This window comes from Scophthalmus maximus, chromosome 3, assembly GCF_022379125.1.
Source record: "Scophthalmus maximus strain ysfricsl-2021 chromosome 3, ASM2237912v1, whole genome shotgun sequence".
Classification (NCBI taxonomy): Eukaryota; Metazoa; Chordata; class Actinopteri; order Pleuronectiformes; family Scophthalmidae; genus Scophthalmus; species Scophthalmus maximus.
In genome coordinates this window covers 22,647,271-22,669,339 of record NC_061517.1, presented here as the reverse complement: position 1 = coordinate 22,669,339, position 22,069 = coordinate 22,647,271, and the positions used below count along the sequence as shown (strand labels likewise).

At 43.0% G+C, this 22,069-nt stretch overlaps 3 protein-coding genes across 6 annotated transcripts; 1 reads left to right on the top strand and 2 right to left on the bottom strand.

Moving 5' to 3' along the window:
* The first annotated feature begins 1,369 nt into the window (after positions 1-1,369).
* Positions 1,370-7,618, top strand: rad9b (RAD9 checkpoint clamp component B). 2 transcript variants are annotated; one of them, XM_035638913.2, is made up of 11 exons: positions 1,370-1,519; positions 1,863-1,933; positions 2,096-2,233; positions 2,418-2,532; positions 2,776-2,875; positions 3,235-3,341; positions 3,510-3,616; positions 4,785-4,849; positions 5,163-5,285; positions 6,509-6,731; positions 7,196-7,618. In XM_035638913.2, exons 1-11 carry the CDS (start codon positions 1,477-1,479, stop codon positions 7,331-7,333), a joined length of 1,230 nt encoding a protein of 409 aa, XP_035494806.2. In that variant the 5' UTR covers positions 1,370-1,476; the 3' UTR covers positions 7,334-7,618. The 2 variants fall into 2 exon arrangements, with proteins under 2 accessions (XP_035494806.2, XP_035494805.2); XM_035638912.2 differs by having other exon boundaries at positions 1,399-1,519; positions 1,842-1,933.
* A 357-nt stretch (positions 7,619-7,975) lies between these two features.
* On the bottom strand, positions 7,976-16,655 carry pptc7a (protein phosphatase targeting COQ7 a). Of its 3 annotated transcripts, none has more exons than XM_047330723.1 (7): positions 16,146-16,655; positions 15,904-16,105; positions 14,705-14,884; positions 12,656-12,854; positions 10,601-10,724; positions 10,369-10,498; positions 7,976-10,189 (listed from the first exon to the last, which is right to left on the bottom strand). In XM_047330723.1, the coding sequence occupies exons 2-7, from the start codon at positions 16,103-16,105 to the stop codon at positions 10,131-10,133; spliced, it is 894 nt and encodes a 297-aa protein (XP_047186679.1). In that variant the 5' UTR covers positions 16,146-16,655; the 3' UTR covers positions 7,976-10,130. The 3 variants fall into 3 exon arrangements, with proteins under 3 accessions (XP_047186679.1, XP_047186680.1, XP_047186681.1); XM_047330724.1 differs by having other exon boundaries at positions 15,904-16,134; positions 16,177-16,655; XM_047330725.1 differs by having other exon boundaries at positions 15,904-16,128; positions 16,183-16,655.
* Positions 16,656-17,042: 387 nt separating this feature from the next.
* ppp1cc (protein phosphatase 1, catalytic subunit, gamma isozyme) lies at positions 17,043-20,602 on the bottom strand. The gene is made up of 7 exons (XM_035638914.2): positions 20,104-20,602; positions 19,552-19,683; positions 19,116-19,346; positions 18,803-18,907; positions 18,268-18,491; positions 17,822-17,956; positions 17,043-17,691 (listed from the first exon to the last, which is right to left on the bottom strand). Exons 1-7 carry the CDS (start codon positions 20,156-20,158, stop codon positions 17,602-17,604), a joined length of 972 nt encoding a protein of 323 aa, XP_035494807.1. The 5' UTR covers positions 20,159-20,602; the 3' UTR covers positions 17,043-17,601.
* Positions 20,603-22,069: the final 1,467 nt, after the last annotated feature.

Here is a 22,069-nt window from a genome sequence, read left to right as displayed (position 1 = left end):
AGGAACACACATAAATGTTCCTGCAGACGGCCTGCACATGAAGACGATACACATGGCCAAATCTATGATGTCTGCACCCTTCTTACAGGTAACCACATGAAGCTGGAACAGATGATCAAATTAGTTTTCTTCTTCTCATCTTTAATGTCGATGTCTTTAAGATGGTTTGAATAAGATAATTGTGATATTTATCATGTGTAACAAGGTTACTGTGGTTCTGCCATGCACAGTCACACCAGTTCTTGTCTGTACCCCAGCACCCTGCCCTTACAGCCGGACAGAGACGCTACCTTTGCAGCATTGCGAATGTTTACAGTACAGAGCACATGAGAAGACAGATGAAGCAGCACTATCTCAATGTGCTGCACACGTGTGTTCAATCAGGTGTGTATCCTAGTGTTTGAAACGTTAACTTTGACCGCTACCACCCGTCTCATGCTGTGTTATGTATCGACCAGGTCAGAATCCCGCCTGCAGGAGGAGGCATCAGCGTGGAGAAAACAGCATGTTCACAAAGGATGCAGAGAAGGATGCAGAGGCAAGGGCGAAGCCACAAGGGCAGAGGAAAGGCAGCAGCAGCACAGGGAATTCTGATGTCATACTTCCAAAAATAGTCAACAAATGAGGGATATGATAGCGACGGATTTAACTATCTGAAAGGCTTTAAGGGAAGTTATAGTGAGTGTTTATGTTGATCTACATATAAAACACCTGTCATTTTGTTGCACAGTTTTTCAAATATGACTTTTTAATGTCTCTAACCAGGAATTATGTCATATCAGTCATAGATTTATACAGTGCTCGACATATTTAGAGGCACGACTGCATTTACAGTCCTACTTGGTGTTGGTTGTTAAGTTGTAATCTGTCATGAAATGTACTTGTATTCCTAAAAAAACATCTATAATACAGCAATTTTTGGCTTTATCAAATCTCAGATCTTGACTCCCAATCCACAAGTGTAGACTTGTGTACTTTCATATGAAAGAGCATCATTCAATAATTACATGGTTGGAAGCTATGGTTATTTGTTTAAAGGAACTGCATATTTGGCATAGTGGTCCTAAATGATATGCTTTCCGACATTTTATTTTGATATCAAAATGTTTTATTTTAATTATTACATTGAATTTTCTAGTTTTGTTACTGCTCCGCTGCCTTCTCGTGTACTATTTGAACAGCGTTTTCTTTTCATTGTGACTTTACTACCTGCTTTGTTACAAGAGATGAAAATAATCCCTTGTTTGGTTAACTCTGGTGCATTAACTGCAATGTTTCTCTGTCCCCATTAAATAAACGAACAAATAAAGACAATTGCTTCAAGTGAATAAAATGATTACATTTTACATGTGGCTAGGGTTGAGCGCCTTCAAGCCTAAATCAGCCGTCACTGTACTGAGTTATGTAACTAAGCTAATTAGCTTGTAGCTATGACTTTATGTTAGCATCCGCTGTTTGAGCTCCTGAGTTGAACTAATGGCCACTATGAGTTGTGTCCTCGAAGGAAATCGCGTAAAAGGTAATAATAATGGAAGACTATCAAAATCTGGCAGTTTTAATTTATTCTAACGCAATATCCATTTAAATTATTGGCCTGTATATAAGTTGTAGCAGCTCATGAGGTTGCAATAAAAGACAGTGCTAGCTTGGCTAATGTAGCTTCATTTAGCTTCGTACTTTTTATGCTAGCCAAATAGTTGCTCATAAACTCACTATTTTTAACTCTATATTTTAGAGATTGTATAGTTGTTTGGGGCAAGTTTTGCTGCCACTTGACCTTTATATGCATATATAGATATAGTAATAACACACAGTGATATAGTAATAACACACATAAGTAGTGGCGCCTTATTGTGTTGCAGCATTTGGAAAGGCTATTCATGCCCTGTCACGGATCGGAGAAGAGCTGTGGTTGGATCCCATGGTTAAAGGGGTGAGCTGCTCCATCTGTTATTGGAATTTGTTATTGGAAGTTGAAATTGATGTTATTATACATTAGGTTCCTATATTTCGGGTCCCTTTCACCTCCTCTCTCCCTCTCAGGCAATAGCATCACACAAACTGCACCTAACCCAAGCCTCTCCCTGTCTTACAGTTGGCGCTGAGATCAGTGAACTCTGCTCATTCTGCATATACCTGCTTCCTCTTCTCGCCAATGTTCTTCCAGCACTACAGCCTGGGATCTGGATCGGAGCAGGGCAGTGCAACCATCAAATGCAAACTGCTCATGAAGGTATACAGTGCGTGTCAAAAATGTCTACATAATGTTTTTCTTCAGGATAGGAGATGGTGGCGGAAGTTTAATCGAACCACAACTGAACACAACAATGACAAAAAATGTTTTCACATGTTATTACAGTGTTAAAACCGTGATGACAATCTTGTCTAATACATATTCCTATATATTTGTATTTAAGTCTGTGCTACCACTTTTCCGGGGTTTGAATTCAATTGAGCGTAATGTGGAGCGATCCCAGATATCAATCAGCACTCCCAGTGACCGGGTGACGATCCAGTTTTTCTGCAGACATGGTAGGTAACGTTGAATTTTGTACCATCGAATAAATGTGGGTGAAGAAAATAATTTTGATTTATAGAAACCTGTTTGCTTGTCAAGATTTTTTTTTTTTCTTTTTAACAGACCTTTTCCTGTAAATGTTTAGTTTGCTTTTTCCCAGAATGGCCTCTATTGAAGCGAACACTATGCTGCGGTATTACATACTGTCAACACTTGGTGGCAGTGTGCTGCAAATATCCTGTCTGCTTCTGTGACAGGCATCACTAAGACCCACAACCTTCACTTCCAGGAGAGCGAGGCTCTGCAGGCAGAGTTTGCCTCACACCTCTGTCCCAATGTGCTGAAGGCACCTGCCAGGTTAGCCCCCCAGTATTATGTTATCAAGTTAGACCGTGCGAGTCCTGTTTAAAAACCCAGCACATTGACTTCAAAGGCACATCCCATTGGACCATTTTTACACAAACAAAATCTTAGTTCTCAAATGACTTATGAAAATCCATTTTTAACCAAGCAGTAAAACCAAGTGGTTTTAATAATCATACGTACAGCAACTGTCAGTTGGATTCAGCGGTCCAGTCTAAGGAGAGAGAATGACAAGGACACAAACATGAGTAGCTAATAGCTCAAGTATAGCACAGAATTAAAGTACGGCTCTCAGCTCGTTCCCAGTTTGATTCTGTGAGCGTTTGCATTTGTTTCGCTCTGTACCTCTGCAGACTTCTCGGTGATATGGTGATGCATTTCCCAGTGTTCCAGGAGGAAATCACTCTCTCCATGATGCCTCTGAGTGTCAGTTTTAGAAATTACTGTGAGGCGGGAAATGGTGAGCTAATGATACAGTGTGATTTGGCTCAGGCCCGTGACAACACTGTGTTGCAATAGTTTTGAGATCAATTACAAATTACAGCTTAACATTTGGTTTCAACCACTGCAAAACGTATACTTAAATATTTTGCAGATACTATTTGACTTGGATGTACTTCTGTCACAGATCACATGAAGATGATGTACACTGAGATGTCCTTACACCCAGACGAGTTTGACTACTTTCAGGTCGGAGTGGACTCGGACATAACTTTCTGTCTGAAGGAGTTGAGGGTAACAGGGTTATTTTTGGAGACTCCCATTATCCTGTCACATGAGAATATTATGTGTGTGTATCCTTGTATGTGTGTGTGAGTGGCTCATCAGGAGCATTTCATGTCTAACAGCTCAAATTTCTGGTCCTGTAGTCTGGATACTCAAGTGTCCTAAGGCCTCTGTAGCCGGCTCTCTATATCATTGCCATGCAAACTTTCCCCCTCAGCCCTGTGACTCATCTTTATAGGAAGGATACTGTGACCTAAGTGACGCATGTTAAACCACAACATGGAAAAAGTAATTGAAGTTAGGGGTTTCCAGAAACTATAGTTGGTTCATTATGAACATTTATCTTTCAAGCCAAGCGCTTGGAATGTGTTTGTTTTTAAGGGCAGGTTCAACTTAAAAACATTTGATGTTGGATAGTTATAATGTAATTTCCAGAGTGATCCAAAGTGGTTTGTTACAGTGTCCAAATGACGACCCAATTTAGTTTTTTATTTAAATCGCTGCCTTCTGTCTCAGCTTAGAAAGTAGTCAAAGTAGCTTCATTGTCATTATATTGAGGGGTTAAACAACAATATAACGAAATTTGAGTGGGAGTTCCCTGAAGCATAAAAACATAAGAACATTGGACAGTTAAAAGACAATTAACAATTAAAGACATAAAATTGCATAGAATGAGAACCGTATGCGCAATATGATGTGCAAACACAGCGAGCAGCAGCAATACTGTATAGTAACAGTAGGCAATACAAACAATTAAACAAGTTATTATGTTATATTATTGCACGATGCAAATAGAAAGCAAAGCAAAGGACTTGATTGGCCATTTGGATAAACAGTATCTGTGTTAGTCCAGTTAATGAGACTTGACCTGTATTAACACCCCCTCTTGTCCCTAATGTCTTGGAATGTGTCTTGGACGTCCTGCTGCGAGGCTCCTCATTAGCCAGCCGACTAGTCTCGGTTTTGGAAAATCGGGTTTGGATGGATTAGAAACCAGGCTTTATGTTTGAGTCGTCCTCAATTTACCCACTGGTATTTTTCTGTACCCTTGTCATTTTTAACATGCCACAACACAACTCTCAAATGATCAGCCATTAAAATGTTATGGTCATGACATTTATTCATACAAGCATGTCCTAGCTTTTGCCAATGAATGGCTGCTGTTTTGTTGTTCCAGGGTTTTCTGTCCTTTGCAGAGTCACATTCCCTACCAGTGTCTGTCCACTTCGGTGCTACAGGAAAGTAAGTGCCTTTCTGCCACCCTCATTAGCTTGAGTGGCATTCATATCTCAAGTTACAGGGACCAAGTCAGTCTGTGGGCACTCCCAAGTTCAGAGTGCATCATTAAAACTAGACAACCTCAAAATTCAGTGTATTATTTGTCTGTGGCTGATCAGTCTGTTTTTGTTACCAGCCACTTTACTAAGTGACCAGTTATGCTGAGATTTTCTGTTGGTAAAACTGTCAAAGATTCTGGTGATTTTTACAAGAAGAGGAGATATTAGGTTTCTGTTTTCTGTCAGATATCAATGTGGATTATTGATGTGCTTTGCAGTCCTGTGCGTTTCTACATCAAGGACATGGTCCTGGAAGCCACTGTGGTGCTGGCTACTCTGATGGACTCTGAAAAGAGGGGCCCCTCTCAGCCTATAGGGCCCCCACACCCATCATCACCCAGGTAACAAACACTATGCTGTCTCCTGTGAAGCTGCTTTTAATCCACTGGGATCTATTCATATATAAGATTTAGTTTATTGTTATTTGACCAGACAGCGTCCTTGTCACACCTTTAAGTCTTTGTTGGTCCAGTTTCTCAGATCTATTAGAGAGTATAATTTAATCTTCCTACGGGGGCTCTACCTGAGCCTCTCTCCTGGCTTCAGTCACGGCGGTTTGCCCTCACTGTCTGTTTTTAGCTTCCTAATAGGGCATAGTGTTACAGCAGCCAGCCTTGTGTCTGTAATAGAGATAAATAGGGCAAGCCCAGGACGTGTGGCTTTAGGTTAGAATGCCTGTCTGTGTGCCGTCCTGTAATCCCCTTGTCTCTGTTAGGTTAGCCCGCTTGGCGGTTCCCGGCGGTGTCACTGTCCTGCTCTGTTAACTCTCCATCACACATGCCGTTGTATTGCTCTCTGGGCTCTGGGTGGATCTTGTCACACCAGTCCCAAATGTACTGCTGAACATCTGGGTCATTTGTAGTTTGCACTGTTGGTAGTCTGTGGTTCATGGCTGACCTGACGAGCAGGCATTGTTTCAGGGCTCCTGTGCCCAATGCTCAGGAATTTAACAACCCGCACTGCTTGACTTTTAGTGCTTGTTTTATCTTGAAGTCTTCAGGCTGTTTCTGAACATATGCACTGCATTTTTGTTGTTTATAAAAAACATGCTTGCTTTCTTTCTCAGGGCCTTTTAAAGCACAAGTATGAAGCCCAAGATCGTTTGCAGACTTATAAAGCAGTGTGCTCTCATTACTTCTACCTGCTGTGTTCCTCTTTATAGTGGTTGCTTCTCTGAGGTTGATGATATGTACTGTGGTTACATGCATGGGGTTGTGAGCTCATAGTAAGCTCGAGACCCCTTTCAGGATCAGCTGACAGAGCTCTGTTCATGAATATCTTTATGAAGGTAAATAGTCATTCCTTTACAAAATGTTATGTCATTATGACCCACACTTCACAACTTTTAACCAGGCTCAGTGATTATCCACTGGTTCGGGAGTCAAATGTCCCCGAGACACACTGTGTTGCATTAACTGTTGTCTGCGTAGGAACTGTCATTTTGCTGCTATAGAAGGTGATGGCCTGGTCCACGGTGTTAAGACTATTATCTTCCCACTCAGGAACCGATTATTAGCTCTTGCCACAGAGATGAGTGGGTTGTTTTCTGTGTGTGTGCTCCCAGGTGTGCAGATGCCGCTGCTCTACCTGCCGTTTCTTATGAGGCCGACGGCAGTAAGCCACAGGATATCCCTGCTGTGACGGAGCTGATCACATCCAGCCAGGGCAGCCCCATCATCAACCCACCAGCTCTGATGCAGCTTCTATCTCCGGTGGACGACCCTGACAGACTCAGTGTATCAGACGAGGCCTGTCCCAGTGCCACCACAACTCCTGCTTCCACCATGGTAACGAGGTTTTTGGTTTTTAATCTTCGCTGAGGAATCGAAAGGGCCTTTATTTGCTCCCTGAGGCTTGGGGTGGCATTGTGAAGCTCCATTGTTTCACCTGAACCTCTACTGGGAAGTATGCCCATAGTGCCATCATACCCCAAACTATGATTTTTTTTTTCTTGATCAAACTTGCTTTCTATCATTCAACTTGTGGCCGACACCTGATATGTTGAATGTTTTGGTCTGGCAATCGTATGTTTTTTTTGCCCCATCACAGTTAATATCATGTTGTCAGATCAGTTTATGGTAACCTGATGCAGCACTCAAAATTTTTCCTTTTTTTTAGTGCACTGAAGATTTAATGTTTAACATCGTACTTCTTTTTTTTCTTTTAACTTTTGTTAATTTGGGGAAAAAAAGGCCCTCAGCCCTGATATAATAGAATATTTACTGATGCGTGTCGTCTGTTTCCCCTGTAGATCTGCTCCCTCCTGTTCAGAGCCTTGTCGTCAGAGCAGGACGATGATGGTTGTGCTGCCAGACTGCCTGTTCTGGCATGTCACAGTGACGCAGAGGAAGATATGGAAGAAGACTACAGAAGAAGCCCTTCACTCTGAAAACCGACTGAAGGGACCAGAACTCGTTTCTCATCTTGACTTTTTGTGCTGCTGCCAAAACGCGCACCACACAGTTCAAGGGCAGTCATAGCAATTTAAGATGATACCAATATATGTATTGAGTTCACTTTGCATTTTAAGTTAGTTGTGGGCATTTTGTTTGTAACTCACACGTTGCTTTGGTTGTTTAAATTATTTTCAGACTTAAGTGTCAACACTATGTTCAGTTGGAAATGAAAGATAATGTATTTACAGTGATGATTTATCATAAAGTTTATAACAATACAATGTCACTGTGTAAAATATATTAGTCATAGTAATTAAGTCTTGTCTGTGAAAACATTACCTCTGTGACCATGCCACACCTGTCTGTTGATTGTAGGATGCCTCATGTCTGAGGATTGTGAGTACATCGTACAAGGCCTCCTAAACAATGATCGGATTCTTCTTAGTTCAGTGAGTTCAGTGAGGGAAACAGAGTTAAACGTTATGGGTTGATGGGAAAGCACAGCCCTAAAAGCATGTGGCCTGTACATGTGAACAAAATGCCTCTTTAATGTGATTTCAATACTCATGCACCAGATAGTCTTCCTAAACCCACTGCAGTTTTTGCTCATATAACAGCCATTAAACACAACAGGATAATAAATAGTATACCCTTTATTTATCTATTGTACAGCTCTGAAAATGTTTTTTTCACAGAGAATAGATCTGGATGCAGTGGGGTCCATGCTGTGGTTGTAACAAAGTAGAGGAGGATGAAGTCGATGCAAAATGACAGGGAAGAGAGTCAGGGCACGTACGAACCGGGAAGCAGGGACCACCAAGGTAACAGTGGCAGTACCATCTGACTGAGAGGATTGCTTTGTAATATCATTAAGGCTGCTTAGATTGTCCTCAGTGCTTTAATAGAGTTAAAACTCACATTTTGACCATTCACTGCTCTCTCTGTTCATCTTCCGCCCATGCCCGTCAGGCCCATTTCAAAGTGACGTCTTCCAGTGTCGTCAGACTCTGTCAAACTTGTCAAATTAAGTTGGCAAACCATTTTAACAGTGCAGATTGTAAACAGTGATCTGAAGACCCACGGGGAGGATTTTCGAAGCAGGGGATGGCTTTGTCACTATTCCTAAGCTCCTTATTGAGTGCAGACAAAGAAGCAGATTTCAGTTGAAAAAAGGTTGAACATGCTGTAAATGAAAAACCTTACGTTAAGACAGCAGGGCATGTTGGGAAAGCAGTGTTGTCTGTTATGGCTACTTAATTGTTTCAGGCTTTGTGCTCTGTACCGGGCACATTGTCTGGCATTTAAAGAATTGTGGACACTTCTGCCAGAATCAACAGCACCTGATACAAGGCACATCATCATAACATTACAATAAATATGCATTTTCCAAAGAAATATTTTTAACTGTGGGTAAAAGTTGCAGTAAATACAGAGTACAAATCTGAGGTGATGTAAACGAACATTTTTCACTTGAAACCTGCAGTGTCCTGACTTCTGAATGTGCCACTGGACTAAAAAGCAGAAAGGAGAGAGAACAGAAAAGATACATTTGATCACCTGACCAACCTCCACTGTGCTGAGCATTTTTTCAGATATGATTTTTAAGTTTGTGCGTTTAAGGCTTCAAGACCAATTTAGCCCAGTGGATGTGGAGAAATCTGTAGCCTTCACATCCGTCTCATTCATGCTGACCCAAGTACAAGTACGCGCGCGCGCGCGCGCACACACACACACACACACACACACACACACACACACACACACACACACACACACACACACACACACACACACACACACACACACACACACACACACACACACACACACACACACACACACACACACACACACACACACACACACACACACACACACACACACACACACACACACACACACACGACTTCAGCAGCAGCAGCCGTGATATTAAAGGGAGGGCATCAGTCTGACACAATTTATAGCTTGAAGAGGCTTTTAAACTAAAAGTGAATTGCACTGGTAGGGAAAGGCAGCTGCCGCTCTTCTTCATGAAATCTTATTGAATAAACCTGCCATAAGAAACTATCTACACATGTATAAATGTCACATACACTAATTTTTTCCAAACATTTCACAAAACATCCCAGAACAGCAGACCAGTCATATCTTATTATTCAACATATGCTCTCCGCACACACATAAGGTTCGTGGCCCTTTGAAGAACATCTGCTTACACAAGATATCCCATTTATTAAGCCCTAATGCTGCCATTTCCACTGCATTTCCGTTTTTGACACTTGGGTGGTCTACAGTCCACCAGAAGACAGATCTTTCCCTTCTGGCAGCCCAGGGTGGGGGCCAGTGGAACAGTCTAACACCTACCGCCTGGCTACATCTGCCCCCCCAACTCTGAAACTCAACTGCCTCCCTGCCTAAATCAGTGTAAGACGAGTTATCCTCATCAGACAGGATCCTCACCTTCCACATACCCAATGACTGCTTATCCCAGGCAATGAGATTATCCACTGAGCACTGGAACACTGCAGCCTGGCCAAGAGGATGTGTTCGGCCTCTGGTCCTCTTTATTCAGCAGTTCTGCGACGTACGTGATCAAAGAGCAGTGGGAGCAGGAGGATCTTTTTGTCCTCTCATTGGAGGGGGGTTTTGCCAGTTTGGGGGTGAGGAAGAATAGAACCAGCTGATGCGGGGAAAGCATCTGACATTAGTCCTTCATCCTGGCCAGCAGGAATCAAAGCAGTCCATCACCTGCAGAGGCAGACGCCCCCCTTTCACAGCCCCACACAGACTCTAGTCGGTGTACTCTGCCACTATGGACAGCAGCACTGTGATGTCATCTGGCTTTCCTCCTGAACAAAAAGAGCAGTGTCCTGTTAGGATAGTGCTCACCAAAAAAGTTGTTTTAACATTTCTAAACTAGGAAATATTCATTCAAATGTACCATTTTCCACCATTTCATGACACTTTAAAGAGCAACAGGACACGAGTGTCAGATTCGATTTGATTCAGGTGGAACCGAGACACTTACCTCTTACATTCAGTCCATTGTCACAGGCAAACTGTGCGAAAGGCGACATGTAGGTGGGGTCATATGCCAGAACATGGGCCTGCTCTGCGATGCTCCGGGCGGTCTGCTGGATGCTCTCATAATTTGTGTTCTGGGGAGCACAGAACAAAAACAACAACAAAGCAGGCGTGACCTTTGTATTCCAGACATATTTCTGATTCCACTTTCACCAGCAAACCAGTCTGGGACTTGCCTTGAGCTTCTTCAGCTCCTGCAGGATCATGTAGTCAGGCATGTTGTCAAAGAGCCCATCGGTGGCAGTGAGGATGATGTCCCCCAGCTGGACATCGAAGGAAGAGCTGTCTGCGGCATCAGGGCTGACAACATAAAGTCAGGCACAGGTCACTACATGTGCTGCTTTATATACTTTCAGTAATGCAGTTTTAATTTTACAATGAATACAAACTAAGAAGCATCAATACTTGTGACTGCTTTTTTTTTCTTCTTTCTGTGCTATTGCTCTTTTACACCCCCGTAGAGGAAAACTGTCCCGCTGGACCTGTTACAGTAATCTGAGCATTACCCAGCGTCTCTTATTCTCAAGAAATGCGCACTGATTACAACAGGTTACTTTACCCAGTGGGAAAATGTACTGACAACCTAGACTCCCAATTGCTACGGATACTTCATCATGGCTACAGAATCTTAATCACATGCTGGATGAGGATAATTTCAAGAATCATCACATGATGGTTTTGGAATGGACACTTGGGTCCAATGGCAGGTAGCTAACAATATGTCGATGGGGGCAACAAACACGTGTAGGCAGGAACCAAGTTAGTCTTCCAGTGTCAAGTTTGCTTCTTGGAAAATGTGCTTACCCTGCTAGACAGCCCCCGACAGTCATGAAAGTCATTCATTACAAACCATCTGCATTGCATCATGACACATGGAGCCAAAGCTCCCAGGAACATTATGTCCTGTGATTCTGATGGAGCTGAAATTGCAGCTCAGACAAAAAAAAACTAAACACCTTTTCCCCGCAGACGGGTAAAGGCCACAGGAAGACACAATTGCACATGTGTTATGGGAACCCAGAGTGAGAAGTGCAGTGAAATTGGAAGAAATTGTTTCTACATATATTTTTAATGAGCAGCTATAACCAGACCAATCCATTGTCAAACACACTGTTGAGCCAAAGCCATTTCACAAAAGTCTGATTTTCAATTCTAATCATGCAGATAGTTCTCTGGCCATGTGATGCAAATGCATCTCAGCATACTACAGGACAACTAAAACATGCAACTTTAATTTATCTAGAAATGAATATTCAGCTGTATGTTGAACTCTTGAGGTGTATATGGTTACAGTCTCCCTCTACTACATCAACATGATCTGAAATGTATTTTCCAAACACTTAGTATGTCTTTCTGTCACAGGAGGGTTAATTAATCACTTTTGACCCTTGCAATCTTCACTCTATTGGTTGCTCTGCTAGTGATCCAAGACTGGAAGCTTAATCTGCTGTTCCACTATGTTTAAAAAATCACTTTGTAAATCCTGATTTAAATACCCAGATTAAAAAGAAATGTCCTGATTTAAATACCCAGATTAAAAAGAAATGTGTCATTTCAAGAACCACATTAAAACCATTGTGGATGGTAGAACTCATTGTGCGTCATCTGAAACTTAAGTCGGGTCATTTACAAAAATAAAATGAACACACACAGTTCAGGTTCATCCGTGGTTCAACTTCCGTCAGTTTTTTTGTTAAGAAAACGCTTTTAAAAGAGACTCAAGAATAATGAACCTGCTTCAAGACTGAGCGAGAGAAAAGGTGGTGGAGCCTGCTGGTGCAGGATTGGCTGTGGGTTCTTCAGTTGGCTCATCAGGCCACACAGACTTTGACCCTGGTAAGTGGGAAAGCTTGGCAGACACCCAATGGCTGCCCAGCTGACGACTACTGCTGCCGCTTGGCACGGCACACTAACGAGACTCAGCAGCACTTGGACCCTGACACACTGTTGCACACAGCTCAACACAACACTGTGGCTACATTCACTAAACACTGCTGCATGTGAGGGACACCAGCCCAACAAACTGTACTTTATTACAGCTTTGCGAGATCTGTGTTGTTATCGGCATGTGTGGGGCTTTATCACATCTGCTGGACAGAACAAATGTCGATCTGCTTTCCATCAACTGTCCTGTTAAGTACATACCACCTTCCTGCATGTGCTTTCCCCAACAGACCAACTCAGATGTGACTGCAGCAGAAGCACGAGCTGCTGCCTGTCGGGTGTCTCACCTGTCACTGAGGACAGCGCCCTCGGCCCCCGGGGGAGCGATGGACAGCTGGAAGGGCGTGTTGAAGTAGTGCTGCTGCTCGTCTGAGCGGTGGACCACCTCCCCCCTCCGCACCACCAGGAAGCCGGAGTCTCCCAAGTTGGCTGTGTGCAGCTGGTGACTGTGTCGGTCCAAAACCACAATGCAGGCTGTGCTACTACCTGCAGACATAAGCACACACACAAACACACATTTCTTTTCAATTTCAGTCTAAACATCTGAAATAACCAAAAATAGGTGATTGTTACGACTATAACTAAAAAACAAAAATTGTTGTTTTGAAAGTGTATATATCATGCACTCCCTCAAACCATATCAAGTTGCTATAACATGGATCTGCAAGTACATATGACATTTCAGGAAACGGTCATGAAGGGAAGTTAATGCTTGGCAGAGAGCGTAGCAACATCAATAATCAAACAGTGGGTGTGTCAGTAAAAGTCGCATTCCATGTCCCACGTTTTGACCTAAAGGACAAGCACAGGTGTTAGCCCAAGTGTTACCAATGACTTCTATTCAAGTGTCCTAGTAAGAGATGATGACGATAAAGAGCCAGCAGGAACAACACCAGTACCCTGAAACCGAAGCAGCTAAATGGAATTCAGCCCATTAATTTCATTATTTATACCTGCGCTTTTCCTCCTGTGACAAGTTTAACTATCTTCTGTGACAGAAGGCTTACAATGAAGTTTCTTGAAATGTACCCTTTAGATTTTCTATTTTAATACACAACTTTTCCTAAAAATGGATGAATGTGTGACAGTCTAAAGTGCATTTGGGAGACTGATGAATAGCCTGAATACACAAACTTGACGTATCACAATCAGCGTAGCAGTTTGGAATTCCCCCATCTGGGAGATGGTGAGGAGGAAACATGAGCTGGTGATGCAGGCGGACAGATAGATAGATAGATAAATATTTTATTCATCCCAAGCTGGGAAATTCTGGCGTAGCAGCAGCACGTTTCACACAGCACACATTAAAAATATATATACAATATTTACACAATAAATTTAAAATATACGAATTGCAAAAAAAAAAAAAAAAGAAATAAACAAAATCGGGTGCAGCGTGCAGCCACACCCTGCTGCTGATTAATCTGGCAAACCAAAATATGTTTTCTGGGATCGACCTTCAAAACCCCTCACGCACTGTGACTCACTCCCCGTCTTCTCGGTTTTCTCTCCAGCAGTACAATTACACACACACAAACTGCCGGCATCAAGAACGTTCCCTCGGCAGTTAAGTAACAGCACAATACAGTGTTGTTTCCCCTGCTGCTCATGTGATAACGGGGTGGAAAAGTACTGAAACTCACAGGGCCAGAGCTCTGGTCATAAAAAACACCTCTTCACTGATGCTACATGTTTGTGCCCGCTTTGTTATTGGGAAGCGGTGCGAGGGAGGAAAGGGATTCTGGAAGTGAGCGGCACGGGGCAGGCCGGGACTTGGGAAATTCCAAGGATTTCTTAATCGGATCTGGCTGTTCTCTGAGTCATGGAGCAAAAATCTCCATCCAGCCACAGCTAATCAGACGGAAATAAACAACCTTACTTTGGATAATGCACTCCAAATCACATGGAAAATGCATGTGAAAATGTTTCATGGGCAGGCACAGTGTGCCTTAATGCAGCAGAGACTGGCATACACTGACCAGCAGAGTGTATGGCTTAGGAGGCTCTAAATCAGTTTAGTGAGCTTTTAAACACGGTGGGAGGCACTGAGTTGTATCAGCAGGAGTGCCAGAGTCCGTCATCCTATACAAACATGATAAATACAAATGTTTTAGAAAAGAAAACCAGAGCAGCCTCGGAAACTGTATTGAGGTTCAAAGACAGCTGCATGTGCCAAGCCATACACAGGTGAGGAGCAAGAATATCTATTCACGGAAACATGAAAGTGTTCCAGTTCTCTCTAATCTACCTTTAAAATTATTTAAGTGAGTCTCTCTCTCTCTCTCTCTCCCTCTCTCTGGAAGGTGACATCCTGTGTTTCCAGTGGCTTCACTCACCCAGTAGTGGCACTTTGTTCTGCAGCAGCTCGTAGTAGCTCTTCGTGAGGACCCCCACTGGATTGCTGGGAATGAAGCGTCCTTCCTTCACCAGCCTCTCACATGTCTTCATCAGTGTGCCCGAAAACTGTGACGGGTCCACGCCATAGTCTCGCCAGCCACCTACCCCATCTGCCACACCTAAAATAAAATTGAATACAAAAAAGAGGTGTGTTGATTCAATGACAGCAAAATATTTTCCCCCTCATTTATTCCAGTTACAAAAACCCAACTTCCTTCACTTCCTTAATGTATTTTACACAATGCAGCATGTTAGAACCCAACAGAGGGTCAATTGTTCCCATTAGGACAGCACAGGAGTACAGTAATCATTTTTTACATTCCTCAGACTTGTTCTACAAGTGAGACACCACATTTTTGGCTAACAAATAACATGTTTTGTCTCTCCTATCTCAACTACTAAAACTCCCCCTTAAGTTTTCATAATTGAAGCACTTTTTCACAGAAGCATGCTCTGATTTGTAGGTTAAGAGGCGCATTTGTTCCCAGGGGGGGGGCCAGATTCAAGATGTTTTCCTAGAAAGGAAATTTTAGTCTTGCTTCTTGCAGGGCACCAGCATCTGCCTCACTGACAATACAAGGATGGCCCGCTGCGTCTCCTGAGCCCGATGCAGATCAGAGAGACGGGCCTGCTCAAAGCAGACAAAGCAAACTTTGCAAATCATTCACCTTCAAAAACCATTCAAAAATAACCCGAAGTGCTTAAAGGATGCCCCTGGGGTTAAGGTGTGTCTTGATTAAGTCAGTTTGCAGAGACATAGAGTGGAGATGAAGCCCTGCACAGATGTCAAAAACAGATTGCTTGTTTTTGTTTAAGACATTGATGGTGTGAGGATTGAACTTTAGCGTTAAAGGTAATCAATACACAACAACGTAAGGGATGTTAGCAAGTGAATAATCCAGTGTGATAGCAGTGGACACTTCCGTGAGCCTTCTGAGCTTTATACCATTGAATTGAACAGCGTTGCATCGCAGCCGCATCAAGCGCTTCCGCCTTCAGATCAAAGTGGTGACCTTTGACCTGTGCATCCGCGTCACAGCCAGTGTTATACACCGTGACGTCACACCGCTGGGGTCGATGCGTCCGCGGCAAACAAAAACAAACATACACACACACACACACACACTCACTCACTCACCCAAAACGTCGGCGGATCTGTGTCGGGCGATGAAGCACGCGTCGTCCCCGTAGCACATCCCCTTCTTCAGGATGCCTTTGCGGAAATCCTTGCCGAAGCCGCAGCTCGCCGTCACCAGGCTGTAGTCGCGGCTGTCCGTCTGAGAGAGTCCGCCGATGACAGCCCTGGCAACGAATCTACCGTACGACAGCACTGACAACATCACACACACACACACACACACACACACACACACACACACACACACACACACACACACACACACACACACACCCCCACCAGCCGCCGGCACACGAACCGGCCGAGCTAAGCAGCCCCTGCTAGCTTAGCGTCGACGGGGAGCGCACGATAATGCTGGCTGGCGCGGCGGCGCTACCCAGACACTGCCGCCGCCGACGACGGCCGCCACGCACGGCGTAGACAAAGCCTTTTCCGGGGCGTAATGACCGCGGCCACCGGGGAGCTTTAACCGTGCGCGGCGTCAGACGGACAGAAGAAATTCACACAGAGCAGTCGCCTCGTCCGCTCCGGAGGAGCCGTGAGCGTTGGTTGTCCCGGTCCATGCCGCCCGCCCGCCCGCACGCACTGCCTCCGCGACGCAACACAACACAGCAGCTTACACAAGCGGACCAGCCGTCGCGACGCTCCGCGCGCTCCCCTCTGCTGGCCGGGTCTTGTGACTGCTCTGACGTCAGACACCATTACGCAAGCGACGTTTTTCCTAATAAGGAAATTGGGCTCGTCGGTCGAATACCCATCTTCTTCACAAGTTATGAAGCCGTGCGATTGGAGGTTCGGTGGACACAGTAACTGGCAAGAGCTGCTCGAAGTAGAGGCGAGACACAAGCCAATAAACCCGCATGTCGTCCGAAAATAAAAAGGAAATTCCTGAAAAAGAATACAAATGAAAATAAAACCATATTATTTTCTTTTTACACTTGTTGGACAATTTGTCAATTTCCCAGTCTAAATTCTTCTTTGCTGTACATTCTGTCTCCCCCTTGTGGGTGTTGACTGAGGGGAGCTCCTTTTGCCATATGGTTTTCTTAGAGGAAGAGCATCGCAGCTTGGCATTTCAGTTTGTTCTGCGATTGTTAAAAAGCAAAGCATTTTTAGAACAAAAGACATCCAGATACCAATTTCCCCCTAAAATACACTCAAAGTTTATTAGAAAGATTTAGACATTACAAGAGTGCTCTCTTATTCGTTTAGTTTAGCACAAGACTTGTTTAAAAATGTGATGATGCAGTGTGAAGTCAATGTTTCTGTAAATTAACTGTAAATAAAATTTTACAGGCGTAAACAGGTGTTTGTGACTTTCCCCGCAAGTTTTATAACCACTAATACCCATTATTGATGGTGAGAAAAAAGATGACAAATGGAAAAAACATGAAACAAACTGGAAATATTGTGCACAGCTTTAAACAAGGCATTCCTGTGCATAAGTAGCCATATTGTTACATTTTTCCTGATTGAACAGTCATATGTGGCAAGACTAGCTGCAAAATGGAGTGCAAAACACCTGAGGTTTTCATGGTGACATATCAATTTACCCCTGTGGACAAAACAACAAAAATATTTTGCTTTCATCGTGTAGGAGTGGATATATTTTCAGTATTGGCAGCATGAAGGAAAAACAATCCTTCGAATGCAGGAGACGAAAGCAGAACAGAGGAGTGAGACTCCCCACCCAGCCCCTCATTTCTTGGCTTGCTTGGTGACCATGTTGCGAGGTGGAGTCACAGGACGGCTGCCGTTGGGCTTCTTCTTCTCAGCTGGTTTCAAAATCTGAAGTTGGAAATGTTGAATGAGATACAAAATACAATTTTTTTTTAGTTATTCTTCCTTTATTTAGATGAATGTTGTACGAGCAATAGAGGTATATTTTACAGTTATTACACAAGTAAAGGGACATCACCTGAAAAGAGCACATGAGGGTCTCATCCACGCTCATCATGGCACCAGCATTGTCAAACTCCCCACAATAGTTAGGTGCTGAGAACAAAGTGACAAGCTGCCTCTTTGCGAAAAATTCATAGCCATCTTCAACAACCTGCAAGTAAGATAAGAAGAGTAGAAAACACAGGTTTACACAATGCACCCTTTGAATGGATGATAACTGTATAATGCTGAACGCGAAGAGTGCGAGTCACAACTTTTTTTTCCAGACTTTGTCCTTTTTACTTTAAATAAATTTGAATCCATCTTCCAGTTTGGGAAACAATGTCTAGTTTACAACGTATGTGTACGGTTCTTTGCACAATATGTGATAACCTGCTTTCCTTGTATCAAATGTATTTGTTTCTGGTGGCCCACTAGCACACAGCCACATCACATAATCACATTGCTGTTTACAGGGATTACCTGATGGGCACGACAGATCAGATCCAGGTCATGTTTATGCAGGAACTTGGCCACCACCTCTGAGCCGAAGGTAAATGATACACCTCTGTCGTTCTCCCCCCAGCCCAAAACATCCTTATCTGGATCAGACCAGAGCAGATCGCACAGCAGGCCCTGGTCAGGCACATCAGTGGGGCGCATGATGCGTCTGATCTGCTCCATGGACTGAAGGTCAGGTGACAGTCCTAAACCGAAAAGCAGTGAATGTGCAAATAAACACACTGATATTGAGGTCAACACCTATTACACATGGGTGAAACCTACGTCAGCTTGACAACTGCAAGGATTACTCAAGGACGAATAAGAATGGCTGACGTCAAAGGTTGTGTTATAACTACAACACAGTGGGATTAGTGGAAGTATGTAAAAAAAAATAAATATATATATATATATATATATATATATATATATATATATATATATATATATATTATTATAATAATAATTTGCACTTAAAAATGTTGGTTTGATTTTAACAAAAAAAACAAGAACCCACCTCCGTGGCAGCAAAAGATCTTCTCATCAACAATGGCGGCAATTGGGAGGCAGTTGAAACAATCTGTGAAGGTCTTCCAGAGTTTGATGTTGTACCTTCTTTTACCTAAACATTAAGAAAACAAAGTAGATTTTTAGATAAATTCTCATAATCTAATAACAATAGGAAAGCTGTTGTTGCATATGTATAAAGCCAAAGAGAAGGGTTTTTTTGCTGCTAAGTGTACTTAAGCCACATAAAAATACAAAACTCTGGAACAGGTAATAATACAGTAAATTTTACTGAGTCTGTGGATTCAGTAAATATTACTCACACTCGTCATAGAAACCATATATTCTGTTGATTGAAGCACACTCATGGTTTCCCCTCAGTAGGAAGAAGTTCTCAGGGTATTTGATTTTGTAGGCCAGCAGAAGACAGATGGTTTCCAGAGACTGCTTCCCCCTGTCCACATAGTCTCCCAGAAACAGGTAGTTGCTCTCTGGAGGGAAGCCCCCATACTCAAACAGCCTCAGCAGGTCATAGTATTGCCCGTGGATGTCGCCTGTAAGGATAAGGATAAATTAGCTCACCTTCGACACCAAATTAAATTACACATTGTTGTCTTTTGAGTCATGATTTCTCATTGTCTCCTTGGGGGAAATTGGTAAACGAAACCTGAAATGCTTCTCACAAGACAACGTGCTGCCAGTCAATTATCAATCCATCCTTTTCTGGTGGACATACATATACACACAAACCTCACTTACCACAAATCTTGAGGGGGGCCTCCAGTTCCAGGAGAATGGGTTGACTGAGGAAGATCTCCCTGGATTTGAGGCACAATCCACGGATCTCGTTCTCCTGGAGCTGCACATTCTTGCCGGGCCTTGCTCCTCTGACTGCAACAAGGAAAACAAACTCAAGTCAGGTGGACAGGGTGACTGTTAAGTTGTCACTGGCTGGTACAATGTCTCCAGACTGAGTCTGTGTGGGACCAAACGTGAGAGTAAGTTAAATGGCGCGCGCCGGAATGTTACCGTGTGTGTGTGTGTGTGTGTGTGTGTGTGTGTAATGCAGTGATCAAGTACATGGTGTTTCGTGCCCTTCAGGCGCACTAACATTTCAGGCAAAGACACAAATGAGGTGATAACTGTCAGTCAACAGTATTAAACAATGAAGGATGTTAGCTAGCTAATAGGGCTAGTTATTATGTTGACAAACATGCGCCAGTGAAGCCTCCTGTCTACTGTTTGCGCGTCACAACAACACGCAAAAGATCGGAGCGGCGTTTAGCACGTAATACTTCAGCACTTCCTCACCTTCTAAGAGACGCTGGATGATACTGTCTATGTTGAGCTTGTCAACGTCAGCCATTGTAACGCTGGCGTCAATAAAAACAAACAAACAACTCAGTCAAAATCGGGGTCTCGGCGTTGACGCACTCGTCGGAGCTAGTCCGCTAGCTATCCGAGCATTAGCTTCCTCGCGCTAGCTTCGCTGATTCTCCGGCTGAGGGTGAAGATGTTGCCGTGTGACCCCGCTTCCGTTTAGCCGCACACGTCGACGCTTTGGGTACAAACTAACAACCTACTTGAACGTCGCACGTTTAAAAAAAATCGATCTACATCCAGTGTTGGCTCCTTTTTTTTGTTGATGCAAAACGGGGACAAAATAAATAAATAAACGTCAGCCGCACTAGCCCGCACTAGCCGTTAGCTAGCGATGGAGTCCCGTCTCTGTTTTTCCTCTGCCGCACCTTGTGCAGCAGCCAGCGGCTTCAATGAGGCTTCAATGAGGCTGCTGGTAGCTGCTCCTCTGCTGCCCCCTACTGCTCTGGATGGAGAAGTGTCTCACGTGAAGATCATGGATGTATAAGAATTCCGATTGAAAGCGAGAGCCGTAGACTCTTCTTCGTCGTTTTTATGAGGCCGATAAACAAGGCACCGAGGACACGATTAAAAACGACGAAGAAGAGTGTAAAACCTATCTTTATCACAATATTTCCAGTTTGTTTCATCCTTTTTCTCACCCTCAATAATGGGTATTTATGGCTACAAAACTTCACAAACACCTGTTAATGTCTGTACAACGTTATTTACAGTTAATTTACAGTCCTTCGCAGAACATTGACTTCACACTGCATCGTCACATTTTCACCATGAAAACCTCAGGTGTTTTTGCATTCCATTTTGCAGCTAGTCTTCGCCCCATATGACTGTTCAAAACATGTATCTTTCACTTTAACACATTGTACTGTACAGTAATTACATATATAGGTAAAGTCATAATATTTAACAGTGTATTACCTTGCTAATTATGTAGTAGCGAGTCCCTAACAATCATACGGTAGTGGTGAAACTTATCACTGAAAATGGTATTAAAGAGAATGTTTTTGTTTGCCAGACCTCATATATTAGGCAAAACTATTTGTTGCAACTGGAAAAGGTTTTTCCACATGTAAAATTTGTCTCACACATTACATTGAAGTCTCATAGCGATAGTATCCACTAATAACTACATTTAGCAACTCAAAACAACAAATATGAACAGGAAGTGTGTACAAGGGATCTGTCTGTGTGTGATAAGTGCCAAAACTCTTGCTTTGGTGCACAGACTGGTTTCTTGTGAACACAAAATTGTTTGCCCTCCTCTGTTTTTTTTTGTATATTTTAGTAATACATTATCAAAAACATTTAAATTATTACATCGACACTGTCAATTGCACCCTAGCTCTCAAAATTGCATTTTAAAATGTATTATCTTTTAACAAATGTAAGACAAGTAAGCAGTAAGGAGTCTCCATCAAAACTAAGCTGATGGATGTCATTTTAGTTGTGAGAGATAAATCTTATTCAAGTTGACTGCTAAAGTTACAGAAAAGAATGGGACACTAAAATAGACACAGCATTATTTTTGAGATCAACTCTGTAAGACCATGGCTCAGTGCAGCGAGAGTTCAGCTGCTGGGTAAAGAGCCAAACTACTCCCTTTGTCTGATAAACCTTCAACCTTTTTACTGGACAGATATGGATATCTTTCATATTATATTTTTTTATATGCACATGCAGTAATGCCCTGCTTTATATTTACTATCTGGTTGAAGAAATTTACACTGGGACAGAGGGACTTGTAGCTGCTGAGCTCCACTGGTCTGCACTTTGGTCCACTGCTGCACAGTCAGCACGGCACTACAACTCAAATGACTAATTAAATATCACTACTGAAAAGGCTTTTCTGCTACAGCTATGAGCTGCAAATCCATACCAGCCAAGAGGAAAAGTAATT